Source organism: Pongo abelii, chromosome 1 (genome assembly GCF_028885655.2).
Source record: "Pongo abelii isolate AG06213 chromosome 1, NHGRI_mPonAbe1-v2.0_pri, whole genome shotgun sequence".
In the NCBI taxonomy this organism is placed as follows: Eukaryota; Metazoa; Chordata; class Mammalia; order Primates; family Hominidae; genus Pongo; species Pongo abelii.
In genome coordinates this window covers 84420310-84433865 of record NC_071985.2, presented here as the reverse complement: position 1 = coordinate 84433865, position 13556 = coordinate 84420310, and the positions used below count along the sequence as shown (strand labels likewise).

General features: G+C 39.7%; 1 protein-coding gene across 1 annotated transcript in view; it reads right to left on the bottom strand.

Moving 5' to 3' along the window:
- Positions 1–13556, bottom strand: part of TMCO1 (transmembrane and coiled-coil domains 1) — a 43966-nt gene that overhangs the window by 18902 nt on the left and 11508 nt on the right. The window contains 2 exon segments of the mRNA NM_001132497.1: positions 8558–8625; positions 10647–10693. Of these exon segments, the coding sequence (NP_001125969.1) occupies positions 8558–8625; positions 10647–10693 (115 nt within the window).

Sequence of the window (13556 nt, the reverse complement as noted above, 5' to 3'; positions counted from 1 at the left end):
CCTAGATTATTCTCATCAATCTTTTCCTAAATTAGTGGTTCTCAATTCTTTTGGTATCAAGACCCCTTTATATACTGACAAATTATTTAGGACCCTAAAAACTTTGTGTTTATGTAGCTTATAGTTAATATTTACTATATTAGAAATTAAAAATGAGAAATGTTTAATATTTATTTTTTTTGAAACGGAGTCTTGCTGTGTCACCCAGGCTGGAGTGCAGTGGCACAATCTCAGCTCATTGCAACCTTCGCCTCCCGGGTTCAAGCGATATAAAATCTTTTATATCTTTATATATGTTATTTAATTATATGAGGTTGAACATGCATGAGACCTTAAACCAGCAATACATCTGAAAAAACTTCTGATAATTCTTTTTTTTTTTTTGAGATGGAGTCTCGCTCTGTCACCCAGGCCAGAGTGCAGTGGCGCCATCTCAGCTCCCTGCAACCTCCACCTCCTGGTTCAAGCAATTATCCTGCCTCAGCCTCCTGAGTAGCTGGGATTACAGGTGTGCACCACCACACCCAGCTAATTTTTGTATTTTTAGTAGAGACAGGGTTTCACGATGTTGGCCTTGATAGTCTCGATCTCTGGACCTCGTGATCTGCCCGCATGAGCCTCCCAAAGTGCTACAGGAATAGAAGCATAAGGAACAGAAATTGGTGTCTAGCATAATAAACAAAAAACTTGGGAAGAGAAGAAGGAAGGTACAAAGAGAGAGATGATTTACAATCGGTGGATTATTTCTTTAAGTGCACTTACTCTGTGACTCCAGAGGGCAGGACCACTGCTCACGAGTACAGATATAGGGAGGCATATTTTGGCCCAGTAAAAGCAATTATTTTCAAACTCTAAAAACTACTCAATAAAAGTACTAGTTATCTCAGAAACCACTAAGCTCCTCATTGTTGGAAATAAAGGATGACAAATTATCTGCTGGAGACATTACTGATGAGCTTTCTGTATTAGGAGAGAAGCTATGTGTTAAATGACTTTTAAGATCTCTTTCAGGCTGGGCGTGGTGGCTCACACCTGTAATTCCATAACTTTGGGAGGCCGAGGCAGGTGGATCACCTGAGGTCAGGAGTTCAAGACCAGCTGACCAACATAGAGAAACCCTGTCTCTACTAAAAATACAAAATTAGTCGGGCATGGTGGCACATGCCTGTAATCCCAGCTACTTGGGAGGCTGAGGCAGGAGAATCACTTGAACCCGGGAGGCGGAGGTTGTGCTGAGCCGAGATCGTGCCATTGTACTCTATCCCGGGCAACAAGAGCAAAACTCTATCTCAAAAAAAAAAAAAAAAAAGATCTCTTTCAATTCTAAAATCCTGTTATTTCAACTTTATGTAAATGATTCAGGAAGAGACGCCAAAAAGAACAAAGAGAAATAAGTAGCTATATCTAGTCCTTTTTCTGGCAATCTGGGAGTTCAAGTCCTTCCCTTCTTGGTCTAACCTTAGATTTTTTTCCTTAAAGCATCCGCCAGCTATTAACAAATTTTAAGAGTGTAAGGTATATTATTTTTGTTTGTTTCACACAGGGTCTCGCTCTGTCATTCAGGCTGGAATGCAGTGGTGCAATCATGGCTCACTGCAGCCTTGACCTCCTGGGCTCAAAGAATCCTCCTGCCTCAGCCTCCCAGGAGGGTGAGATTACAGAGGTATATCACCATGCCTGGCTAATGTTTTCTTGTGTTTTGTTTTTGTAGAGCTGTGGTCTTCCTATGTTGCCCAGGCTGGTCTCAAACTCCTGGCTTCAAATGATCCTCCTGCCTCAGCCTCCCAAATTGCTGGGATTATAGGAATGAGCCACCACTCCTGGCTTACACAATCTTTTAGTATCCCATATAGTCTTGGCCAGGCGTGGTGGCTCATGTCTCATAATCCCAGCACTTTGAGAGGCTGAGGTGGGAGGATCACTTGAAGCCATGAGTTCGAGACCAGCCTGGGCAACATGGCGAAACCCTATCTCTACCAAAAAAAAAAAAAATTAGCCAGGTGTCGTGGTGCATGTCTGTAGTCTCAGCTACTCAGGAGGCTGAGGTGGGGGGATCACTTGAGCCCAGCAGGTTGAGGCTGCAGTGAATAGTGATCACACCACTGCACTCCAGCCTGGGTGACAGAGCAAGATCCAGTCTCAAAAACAGATGATCAAACTTAAACTCTGAGAAATTACGTTAAAGACTGAATAACTTTTGCTCAATATAATCAAAACATGTATTAGACTTTCAATTTCATATGCCAGTTTATAAAAATAGATATACAGCCTTTAACTCTAGGTGCTGATAATCTAAGACACAATATTTTTTTAAATGTACAGGGTACAAAGACCAGAACAAAAACATGAATACAGCACTAATATTGGTAAAATATATTATGCAAACCTCCACTAGTTTGGGAAAACAAAACAAGCAAATAAAAAGCTATTGTTTGCCAGTGTTCTGAATAAGATAGTTGCTGAAAATAATATACACAAAAACAAAAAAATAAGGGTGGGTGCAGTGGCTCACGCCTGTAATCCCAGCACTTTGGGAGGCTGAGGCAGGTGGGTCACGAGGTCAGGAGTTCGAGACCAGCCTGGCCAATATGGTGGAACCCCTCTGTACTAAAAATACAAAACAGAGTAGGTAGTAGGCAATGATAAGAAAATTAGCCAGGCATGGTGGTGCGTGCCTGTAGTCCCAGTTACTTGGGAGGCTGAAGCAGAAGAATTGCTTCGACGCGGGAGGCGGAGGTTGCAGTGAGCCAAGATTGTGCCACTGCACTCCAGCCTGGGCGACACAGCTAGTCCATCTCAAAAAAAAGCCTTCTTTCCTGCCAACATATCCTTTTATAAGAAACCTGATTATAATGAAGCTTTCATATAATTTTCCTCCTTGAAGATACTCTACTTGACTTCTTTGACTTCTATAGCTTGGAAGACCTATAACACACACACACACACGCACACACACACACACACACACACACACACACACACACACACACAGCATCTAGTATTTTATATTGATGAACTGCAAAAATAATCTGGCATTTCAATACTGGTCTAAGGTCTAATAACTTAATCACCAAATATTTGACAAGTGCTTATTATTAACTCTATTAAGGATAATGTATCACATATGCTTGCATATAGCTTTGAAAACCTCCATTCTTTAAAAATTTCATAAATATCATAGCAGTGATACGGGCATTCTCTTCATCTTGTTCCCATCTTTACTGCAGTATCATTGGTATTTTACCTTCAAGTATTTAACTCTCTTCTGGTTGTTCTAATTCATTGCACAATAGAACTAGAGAACAGTGACAGAGAGAAAGGAAGGGAGGGAAGGAAAAGAGAATTTGGAAAAGATGACAATATTATTTGTCTGATCATATGATTATCTATCTAGAAAACTAGAGAATCAAATTAAAAGCTATGAGAGTTCAGGAAGATGTCCAGTTAGAAAATAAAATCACAAAAATTGATAACCTGCTGGGCATGGTGGCTCACGCCTGTAATCCCAGCACTTTGGGAGGCTGAGGCAGGTGGATCACTTGAGGTCAGGAGCTCAAGACTAGCCTGGCCAACATGGTGAAACTCCATCTCTACTAAAAATACAAAAATAAGCCAGGCGTAGTGACGCATGCCTGTAATCCCAACTACTCGGGAGGATGAGGCAGGAGAATCACTTGAACCCAGGAGGTAGAGGCTGCAATGAACCAACATCGTGCCACTGCACTCTAGCCTGGGCAACAGAGAACAGAGTGAGACTCAGTCTCAAAAAAAAAAAAAAAAATTGATAACCTACTTATATACAGTAGTAGCAAACTGGAAAATATGAAATATACTTATTTGGAAAGAAACTACAGAAAGTATATAAAATAGACTTGGCAGAAATACCATGTTTCTGGATGGGAATACTAAAAATTATAAAGGTATTTAATACCTCAAAATTAATGTACAAATTTAATAAAATTTCAGACAAAACTCAAAAGGGATTATTTTAGAGGAAGCTGACACTTGATTGATTCTAAAATTCATTTGAAAGAATAAGTGCCCCAGGAACAGTGAACAGTACAGTTAAAACAGAGTAGGTAGTAGGCAATGATAAGAAAATAGTTTGAAAAACAGGCTGGGGCCAAAGCATGGAATGTCATGAGAGCCAGGGTAAGGAGTCTGACTAAAATCAGTAGTCAAGGTTGCATGGTGATAAGTGTGGACTTTAGAGTCTGAGAGACAGGGTTAAACCCCAGCTCAACATTTACTAGCTTGGAGACCTTGAGCAAGTTAAGTAACTTAGAGTCTCATGTCCTCATCTGTAAAATAAAGATTAGAATTCTTATCTTAGAAGACTGTTAAAAGTAAAAGGGAAGGCAGGGCACGGTGGCTCACACCTGTAATACCAGCACTTTGGGAGACCCAGGCAGGCGGATCACCTGAGGTCAGGAATTCAAGACCAGCCTTGCCAACATGGTGAAACCCCATGTCTACTAAAAATACAAAAATTAGCTCGGTGTGGGGGCAAGTCCCTGTAATCTCAGCTACTCGGGAAGCTGAGGCAGGAGAATCGCTTGAACCCAGGAGGTGGAGGTTACAGTGAGCCCAGATCACGCCACTGCACTTCAGCCTGGGTGACACAGCAAGACTCCATTTCAAAAAAAAAAAAAACAGTAAAAGGGTAACATATATAAAGAGTTCAGTACAGTCCCCAACATAGGTTACTATTTAATCAGTAGCAGATAATGTTATTAGGCAATGAGTAACAGGCTTCTGAGGATGGCTAACTTAACAATGTTGGATAGAGAGGAGACACCTGAGGGAGCGAAAGCAGGCTATTGTGATACCAAGCAAAAAGTAATAGCAAAGGAGAAAAAAGGAAATAATCATTGAAACTAGGATGGGAGCTGGTGCTAGGATGAATGAGAAGAGAGGAGGGAGGGATGAATGGATGACTACACAGACAGAAAACAGGGGCTGTTAACTGAGAGGAAGAGAAGGTTGAAAGGGTCAGATTTAATCCAGTACATATCATCAAATTTGGGACAGGACAGATATGGAGTAATGTCTAGTGAAAAGAAGAGGGAGAGGAAGGGAAACAAAAAAGGTTTGAATTCCTGGTGATTAGAATTGAGTACAACTAAAACATATGGATGAGAGTGCTGCTTTCACAGGGAACACGATTGGTTCCAAGTGAGTTTCAAAGTCCATGGTTGACATTAGGGTTCATTCTTGGTGTTGTACATTCTATGGGTTTGGACAAATATATAATAACATGTTATCCACCATTATAGTATCATAAAGAATAATCTCATTGCCCTAAAGAATCCTCTGTGGTCTGCCTAGTCATCCTTCCCTTCTTCCTAACTCCTGGCAACCATTGATCTTTTTACGTCTCTATAGTTTTGCCTTTTTCATACAGCAGGAATCGTACAGTGTATAGCCTTTTTGGAAGAGCTTATTCACTTAAAATTATGCATTTAAGATTTCTCCATGTCTTTTCATGGCTTACTAGCTCACTTCTTTTTAGCACTGAATAATATTTCATTGTCTAGTTGTACCACAGTTTGTTTATCCTTTCACCTACCAAAAGACATCTTGATTCCTTCCAACTTCTGGCAATTATGAATAAAACTGCTACAAACATCTGTGCACAGGTTTTTGTGTGGACCTAAGTTTTCAATCTATTTGGGTTCCCTCTCACTTTTTATTCTATATAAGTGTTTGAATTTTTTAGAAATAAGTTTTATATGTTACTTATATAAGAAAATTATTTTGTAAAACTCCATATATGATTTTTTCCCCCATATATGATTCTGATGCACACTCCTGGTTAAGATCCACTGCCTGAGTTTTAGGAAGCTACTGATACATAATAAACAAGTCATTTAAATCATCAGGGAAAAGATGATTTATTCAACTACGTGATATTGACAATGGTTAAAAACTTAGTAAAGTTGGAAACAAAATACCAAAATAAATTGTAGACGAAACAAATATTTAAATATAACAAGTAGGCTAGGTGCAGTGGCTCATGCCTATAACCCCAACACTCTGGGAGGCCAGAGGTGGGGATCACTGGGGCCCAGGAGTTCAAGGCTGCAGTGGGCAATGACTGCACCACTGCACTCTGGCCTGGGTAACGGAGTGAAAACCTGTCTCTAAATAAATAAATAAGAAAATAGAAAAAAACAGGAAAAAATTTTTTCTATAATCTGATACGAGGAATGCATTACTTACATAATGGAAAAGCATAACAGCTTTAACAACAAAAAATATTTTCCAAAAAAAGAGTTTAATAGCCTCTATATGTAAAAAACTCTTGTAAATAAAAACATGAAAAATAAACGGCAAAAAAAAGAAGGCAGGGAGCAAGTGGAGGGAATGAACTAGGAACTTAAAACTGGAAAAAGATGTTAAATCTCACACAAGTTATCAAAACTGAAAAAATTTGAAAGAAATATTATTTTTCAACTATTTAATTGGCAAATATTAAGCAGATATATCATAATTTCCAGTGATGATAAGGAGAAAGATCCATTCACAAGTACTGATGGCAATAATCTAAAGATATAAATTAATAAAATCTTTCTAAGGAACAATATATACCAAAGTTTAACTCAAGAAATACTAGGATATACCCTAAGGGAATAATAAGTATACATTGGTATACATACTATCTAAAAATTCTATATGATGATTAATTAAAAATTAGTTAAACAGAGTACATCCTGGCCAGGCACAATGGCTCACACCTGTAATCCCAGCACTTGGGGAGGCCGAGGTGGGCAAATCACCTGAGGTCATGAGTTCGAGACCAGCCTGGCCAACATGGTGAAACCCCGTCTCTACTAAAAATACAAAAAATTAGCTGGGCGTGGTGGTGCGCACCTGTAATCCCAGCTACTCGGGAGGCTGAGGCAGGAGAATGGCTTCAACCCAGGAGGCGGAGACAGCAGTGTGTTGAGACCAGGCCATTGCACTCCAGCCTGGGCAAAAAGAGCAAAACTCCATCTCAAAAAAAAAAAAACAAAAAAACAAGTACATCCATTCAATGGAACATTATAAAGACATTTCAAAAAAGAGTAAGTTACATCAATTAATACATATATCATGTTTTAAAAATTGCCCACAGATTTTTGTGTGGACAAAAATCATAGCAGGTTACAAAACAACCATTCTTCTGTATTAAAGTTTATATTCAGCCTGGGCAACATAGTGAGACCTCGTCTCTACAAAAAACTTTTTAAAAATTAGCCTGTGCCAGGCGTGGTGGCTCACGCCTATAATCCCAGCACTTTGGGAGGCCTGGGTGGGAGGATCACTTGAGGTCAGGAATTTGAGACCAGCCTGGCCAACATGGTGAAACCCAGTCTCTACCAAAAATACAAAAAAGTAGCCAGGCATGGTGGCGCACACCTGTAGTCCCAGCTACTCGGGAGGCTGAGGCAGGAGAATCGCTTGAACCCAGGAGGCAGAGGTTTCAGTGAGCTGAGATCGCGCCACTGCACTCCAGCCTGGTGACAGAGCAAGACTCTGTCCCGAACAACAACAACAAAAAGATAATAAATGACTATCATTGTTGGATATTTTCTGTCAAACTCAGTTCCATAATTACTCTGGTCTGCTATACGCTGGTTTAGACAACAGTAATTTACCTTATCATTAAACAAGATTATAGTTATTAAGACTCTATTTTAAGAGGCAAAAGATCTTTTTATGACTACCTTCATTTTGAAGCAGCATGTTAGTAAGCAACTGAAAAACAGAGGGAACATATTAAATTCTCTATAGAGAACCCATAATGCCTAAGCCTTATGTCTTATACATAAAACACCCTCAATATTAAAAGGGTAAAAAAGTTATTGTGTAATTGTATTTTATAAAAATTAAATTCTGGCTGGGCGTGGTGGCTCACGCCTGTAATCCCAGCACTTTGGGAGGCCGAGGCAGGTGAATCACCTGAGGTTAGGAGTTTGAGATCAGCCTGACCAACATGGCAAAACCCCGTCTCTACTAAAAATACAAAAATTAGCTGGGCATGGTGGTGCATGCCTGTAGTACCAGCTACTCGGGAGGCTGAGATAGGAGAATCGCTTGAACGCAGGAAGACAGAGGTTGCAGTAAGCCAAGATTGCGCCACTGCACTCCAGCCTGGGTGACAGAGCAAGACTCCATCTCAAAAAAAAAAGACCCAAAAAACAAAATTTCCCTTGATTTTGATAACTGTTTTGAAGTTATATAAGAAAATGTCCTTAGGAAATATATAGAGAAGTAGCTATGGGAAACGGGGCATACAGCCTACAACATACTCTCAAATGATTAAGAAAAATACATAAATAATGTATGGATGAGCACACATAATAACAGAGAAAGAAAAGAGAGAAAAAGAAAAAAAGAAGCGAAGCAAAACATTAACAATTGTGAATGTAGGTAATGGATATACTATTCTTGCAACTTTTCTTTAAGTTTGAAATTACGTCGAAATTAAAATATTACCCAAAAAGTTCATGCTAACATACATACAAACATAGAGTAATAGTTATTAGTCAAAAGCATATAAAAGGACACTCACATGGAATTGAACATTCCCATTAGGGCAGTAAAACAAAAGCCAATAGCAAACATGGATTTCATTCGAACCTGTAATGAGACGAACAAATTGTCATTTTACACTAAAAAAACACATCTAAAGCATATCTCAAAAGTTTTGGTTTCATGTCTTTTTTTTTTTTTTTTGAGGGCGGAGTCTTGCTCTGTCTCCCAGGCTGGAGTGCGGTGGCGCAATCTCGGCTCACTGCAAGCTCCGTCCCCCGGGTTCACGCCATTCCCTTGCCTCAGCCTCCCGAGTAGCTGGGACTACAGGGGTCCACCACCACGCCTGGCTGATTTTTTGTATTTTTAGTAGAGACGGGGTTTCACCGTGTTAGCCAGGATGGTCTCAATCCCCTGACCTTGTGATCTGCCCACCTTGGCCTCCCAAAGTGCTGGGATTACAGGCGTGAGCCACCGTGCCCAGCCTCATGTCATTTTTAAAAAAAATCTCCTTAGCAGTTCAAGACCAGCCTGGCCAACATGGTGAAACCCCATCTCTACTAAAAATACCAAAAATTAGCCAGGCGTACTGGCAGGTGCCTGTAATCCCAGCTACTCAGGAGGCTGAGGCAGGAGAATCACTTGAACCTGAGAGGCAGAGGTTGCAGTGAGCCGAGATTGTGCCACTGCACTCCTGCCCCAGACGAAAAAGTGAGACTCCGTCTCAAAAAAAAAAAAAAAAAAAAAGTACTCCTTAGCAAAAAGCTATAGCTGTATGTTGGGTAACCCACCCTTCACCTCCAATTCCTCTTCTTGCCACCTGGTGAGGAAGAATATTGGGGTGACTTTGTGGCCCAATTCTGGCCAATGAGTTAGTAAGTACTGGCAAAAGGTCTCTCAGTAAGTAAAAGAGAACTATTACACAGTTCAGGTGTCCTATGTTAAATATATAGAAGTTAAGTGAAAAATTAAGCTATATAATTAGCCTATCTATGCTTTAGGAAGATATGCCCAAATAAAGCCTACTCTTAATAAATAATAAGGAAACTGGTAGTGAAATCACTTTTCCTTATACTTCATGGTATGCCAGATACTGAGAGCAAAAGGTCTCTTAAAGAACAAAAGAGCCAGGCATGGTAGCTCACACCTGTAATCCCAGCACTTTGGGAGGCCAAGGCAGGTAGATGGCTTGAGCTCAGGAGTTCAGGACCAGCCTGGGCAACATAGCAAGACTCCGTCTCCACAAAAAATACAAAAATAAGCCAGGCATGGTGGCACACACCTGTAACCCCAGCTACTTGGGAGGCTGAGGTAGGAGGAGCACATAAGCCCAGGTGGCAGAGGTTGCAGTCAGTCGAGATAGAGCCACTGCACTCCAACCTTGGTAATAGAGCAAGACTCTGTCTCAAAAAAAAAAAAAAAAGACTCGGCAGGATGCAGTGGCTCACTCCTATAATCCCAACACTCTGGGTGGCTGGGGCTGGAGGATCCATCACTTGAGCCCAGGAATTCAAGATCAGTGTGGGCAAGATAGCAAGACCTCATCTCTACAAAAAAAAATTAAAAATTAGCCGGGCGTGGTGTACTCCTGTAGTCCCAGCTACTTGGGAGGCTGAGACAGGAGGGTCCCTAGAGCCCAAGAATTCACAGTGGTAGTGAGCTCTGATCGTGCTACTGCATTCCAGCCTGGGTGACAAAGCAAGATCCTTCTCTAAAAAAGAAAAAAGAAAAAAGAACACAAGACAGTAATAAAAGCCATTTATAAAGTTCCAACTCCTATATTGGGATTACACACATCACCATAAAACCAAAGATTCAGCATTAACATAAGGAAGAAAAAGAAAATAAACTACTTCATTTGAAAACATAAGAGGGAACTAAGAACTGTGTGAAGAGGACAAATTATGACCTCTGAGACAGTCTAAAAAAGCTATTTATAGTATTAAAATGAAGTTTAAGAGCAGGAGCATATTTTCACTTCCATTTGGTCCAGGAACACCCATGATATTATTTATAGCCTTCACAGGTGATAAATTTCTGAAAAGGTGAGTGCAATGCACTTGATGCAAATCAGTCGTTTGCTAAAAACGTTATGTGGTTAACCATGAAGTTATAGTTAGGTCTCTTACCATTGATAGATCTCTGTTGTTATTCTTCAGTTTCTCTTCTTGTCTCTCTGCAAAGAATTAATGAGATGGTTAATACATATAATGCTGAGCACAAAGCAGCTGTTAAATAAACTGTCACTGATTGGTGACTACAAAAGCACTCTATCTCAATATCATTTAATAAGATGATGAAAACACCTGGGATAGTATACATTTTGTACTCAGAAGATTCAAATGCAGCAGAGCACCAAAATATTTCAATTTAAATAAATAAATCTTTGGCGTTTTTTTGAAATTACCTCTGGTATTAAATGTCTTAACTCTGTACATTAATATATATGCTTATGTTACACCAAAGGGAATTGCCAATCAGTTAATTTGTAAGTATAACATAATGATTATACTTAGATGTCTCAAATTAGTTATCCTTCTCTTAAATTTTCTCCCTTTTTTCAATTTCTCTAAAATGGCATATAGTCTAAAATTATAAACCAGTTGATAGGATGAACTTAAAATTCAGGTTCTAGCTGGGCAATCCCAGCACTTTGGGAGGCTGAGGTGAGAAGATCACTTGAGGCCAGGAGTTTAAGACCACCCTGGGCAATATAGCAAGACCCTGTCTCTACAAAAAATTTACAAATTAGCCAACCATGATGGTGTGCCCCTGTAGTCCCAGCTACTTGGGAGGCTACAGTGGGAGGATTACTTGAGCCCAGGAGTTTGAGGCTGCAGTGGGCCATGAATGCGTCACTGTGCTCCAGCCTGGGCGACAGGGTGAGACTCTGTCTGAAAACAAAAACAAAAACAAAAAACTACGCATTCTCTAAGTAGTGAACTTTTAGAATACAACATCTATGAAATTTGACAAAATTTCATGGAGAGAATAATCTGGAAATATGCAGAAGACACATTTATATTTAGAATGATTTCTTTTCCAAGGTGACTAGCAAAAGGGAAAATTAAAATTCAGAAAAGGAATACTCCAAAAATGGAGGCTACATTTCTTGTGGCTATTGGAATAAACTAGTAGCAATGATGACATCCATTCTGACCACAGAGTCAGTAGACCTTCAGCCAATCCAAATAACATAGAAAAAGGCTTAGAATGAGTGTATAAATTCAGGGCCCCAAATATATTAAATTTCAAAAATTTCCTCTCATATTTAAATCCAAGTCATGAAGAAAAGAGGCCAGGTGTGGTAGCCCACACCTGTAATCCCAGCTCTTTGGGAGGCTGAGGTAGGAGGATTGCTTGAGTCCAGGAGTTCAAGGGCAACACAGAGAGACCCCATCTCTACAAAAAACTTAAAATTAGCCAGGCATGGTGGTATATGCCTGTAGTCTGAGCTATTCAAGGAGGCTGAGGCAAGAGGAGTTGGGGTTGTGGTGAGCCATGAACATGCCACTGTACTTCAGCCTGGGCTGACAGAGGGTAACCTTACCTCAAAAACAAAAACAAAAACAAAACAAAACAAAAAAAGAAAAGATACTTATCCCACTCAGACAAGCTTCAGAATGTCTGCTCTCCCTTTCCCATCCACCTTCTGGGGACATCTGCCTGGCACCATACCTTGTTGAAGGGTTAGTCTCATGAAGATTTATAACACCCTCTGTCCTACTACTGCTGACCCAAGAGGCAGCCAAACCATAGGCTCTCCCATGACCTATGACATAAAAAGATCAGCTGGGCCAATTAGATTCCTCTCTTAGGAATTTATGCCAGAAAATTTTGGGAAAATAAATCAATTAACTATGGGAACAGAAATAGAAAAGTTATAATATGGTACTGGCTCTGAAACTTTAATTTGCCTAAGAATTATATGGGCAGCTTGTTAAAAAAAAAAAAAGAAAAAAAAGTAGACTCCTGGGTCCCACATCCAGAGATCCTGATTCAGTAAAGTCTGGGAGTAATACTTGGAACCCTTCATTTTTCACAAGTATCTCAAGCAATATTGATGGAGGTAGTCTATATAGATCACACTATGAAAATACTGAAATAGAACCCCAGGACACAAGCATCTGGAGCAGATATTCCTAAGGGTCTGGGGGTGGGGAAGGACGCAGGGAAGGTTAGGTGAAGGCAATAGCTGAATGCCAAAAAAACTAGTGAAGTCTTACAGTGAAGATCCCTGTCTGGCTTTTTCTCAAGACTTGCTCTGCTTGCAGGACTTGCTTTACCACGGTTCCTGCCTTCTGGTAACCACTTAGTTCAGCTTTACCTGAGTTTCTCATCACATATATCCTTCAAATAAACCCCTTATGACTTCTTTATTTGGAATGCAACAAAACAGACTATATAAAATTCATATACCAAAAGTAAATTCATTTTTCTTCTTATAAGAGGGAAATGCAAAATAGTCAAAACATTTGCTCCTGAAATTAAGAATCGGGAACATCAAATCTTCAGTTAAAAAGCAAAGGACACGTCCACTGCAGATTAATGGTTCTCTCAAGGATTGTTATCAAAGAGCTTCACCTAGTGAAATCAAATGACATTTTGCTTCTCTGGAACACTGAATATTGCTGGCTGCTTCCCTCTTACTGAAAACTCCCTTCTTTCAGTGCAGTGGCTTTACTCTTTATACCCCCTTTTCCCCCAGATACTATATATATATATATATATTTACAAATATATACTATATATACAAATATATACAAATATAGTATATATTTGTAAATAAGCTCAAGTGATGAATCTGGGCTAAGGAAAAAGTAAGGGTTAGATAATAATAAAACTATATAGGATCAGTACATAAAGATACATTTAATTGGTCCTATAAAGTTGCTGGAGATGAACAGCAAATGAGCAAATCTCATGATTTTCTTGCATGAGAATGAGCAAATCTCATTCTAGGCTTATCAGCAGCCGATTCAAAGGAAAACAAAAATCAGTTCGAGCACAGTGTCCATAAGATAAAATAAATCAATTAC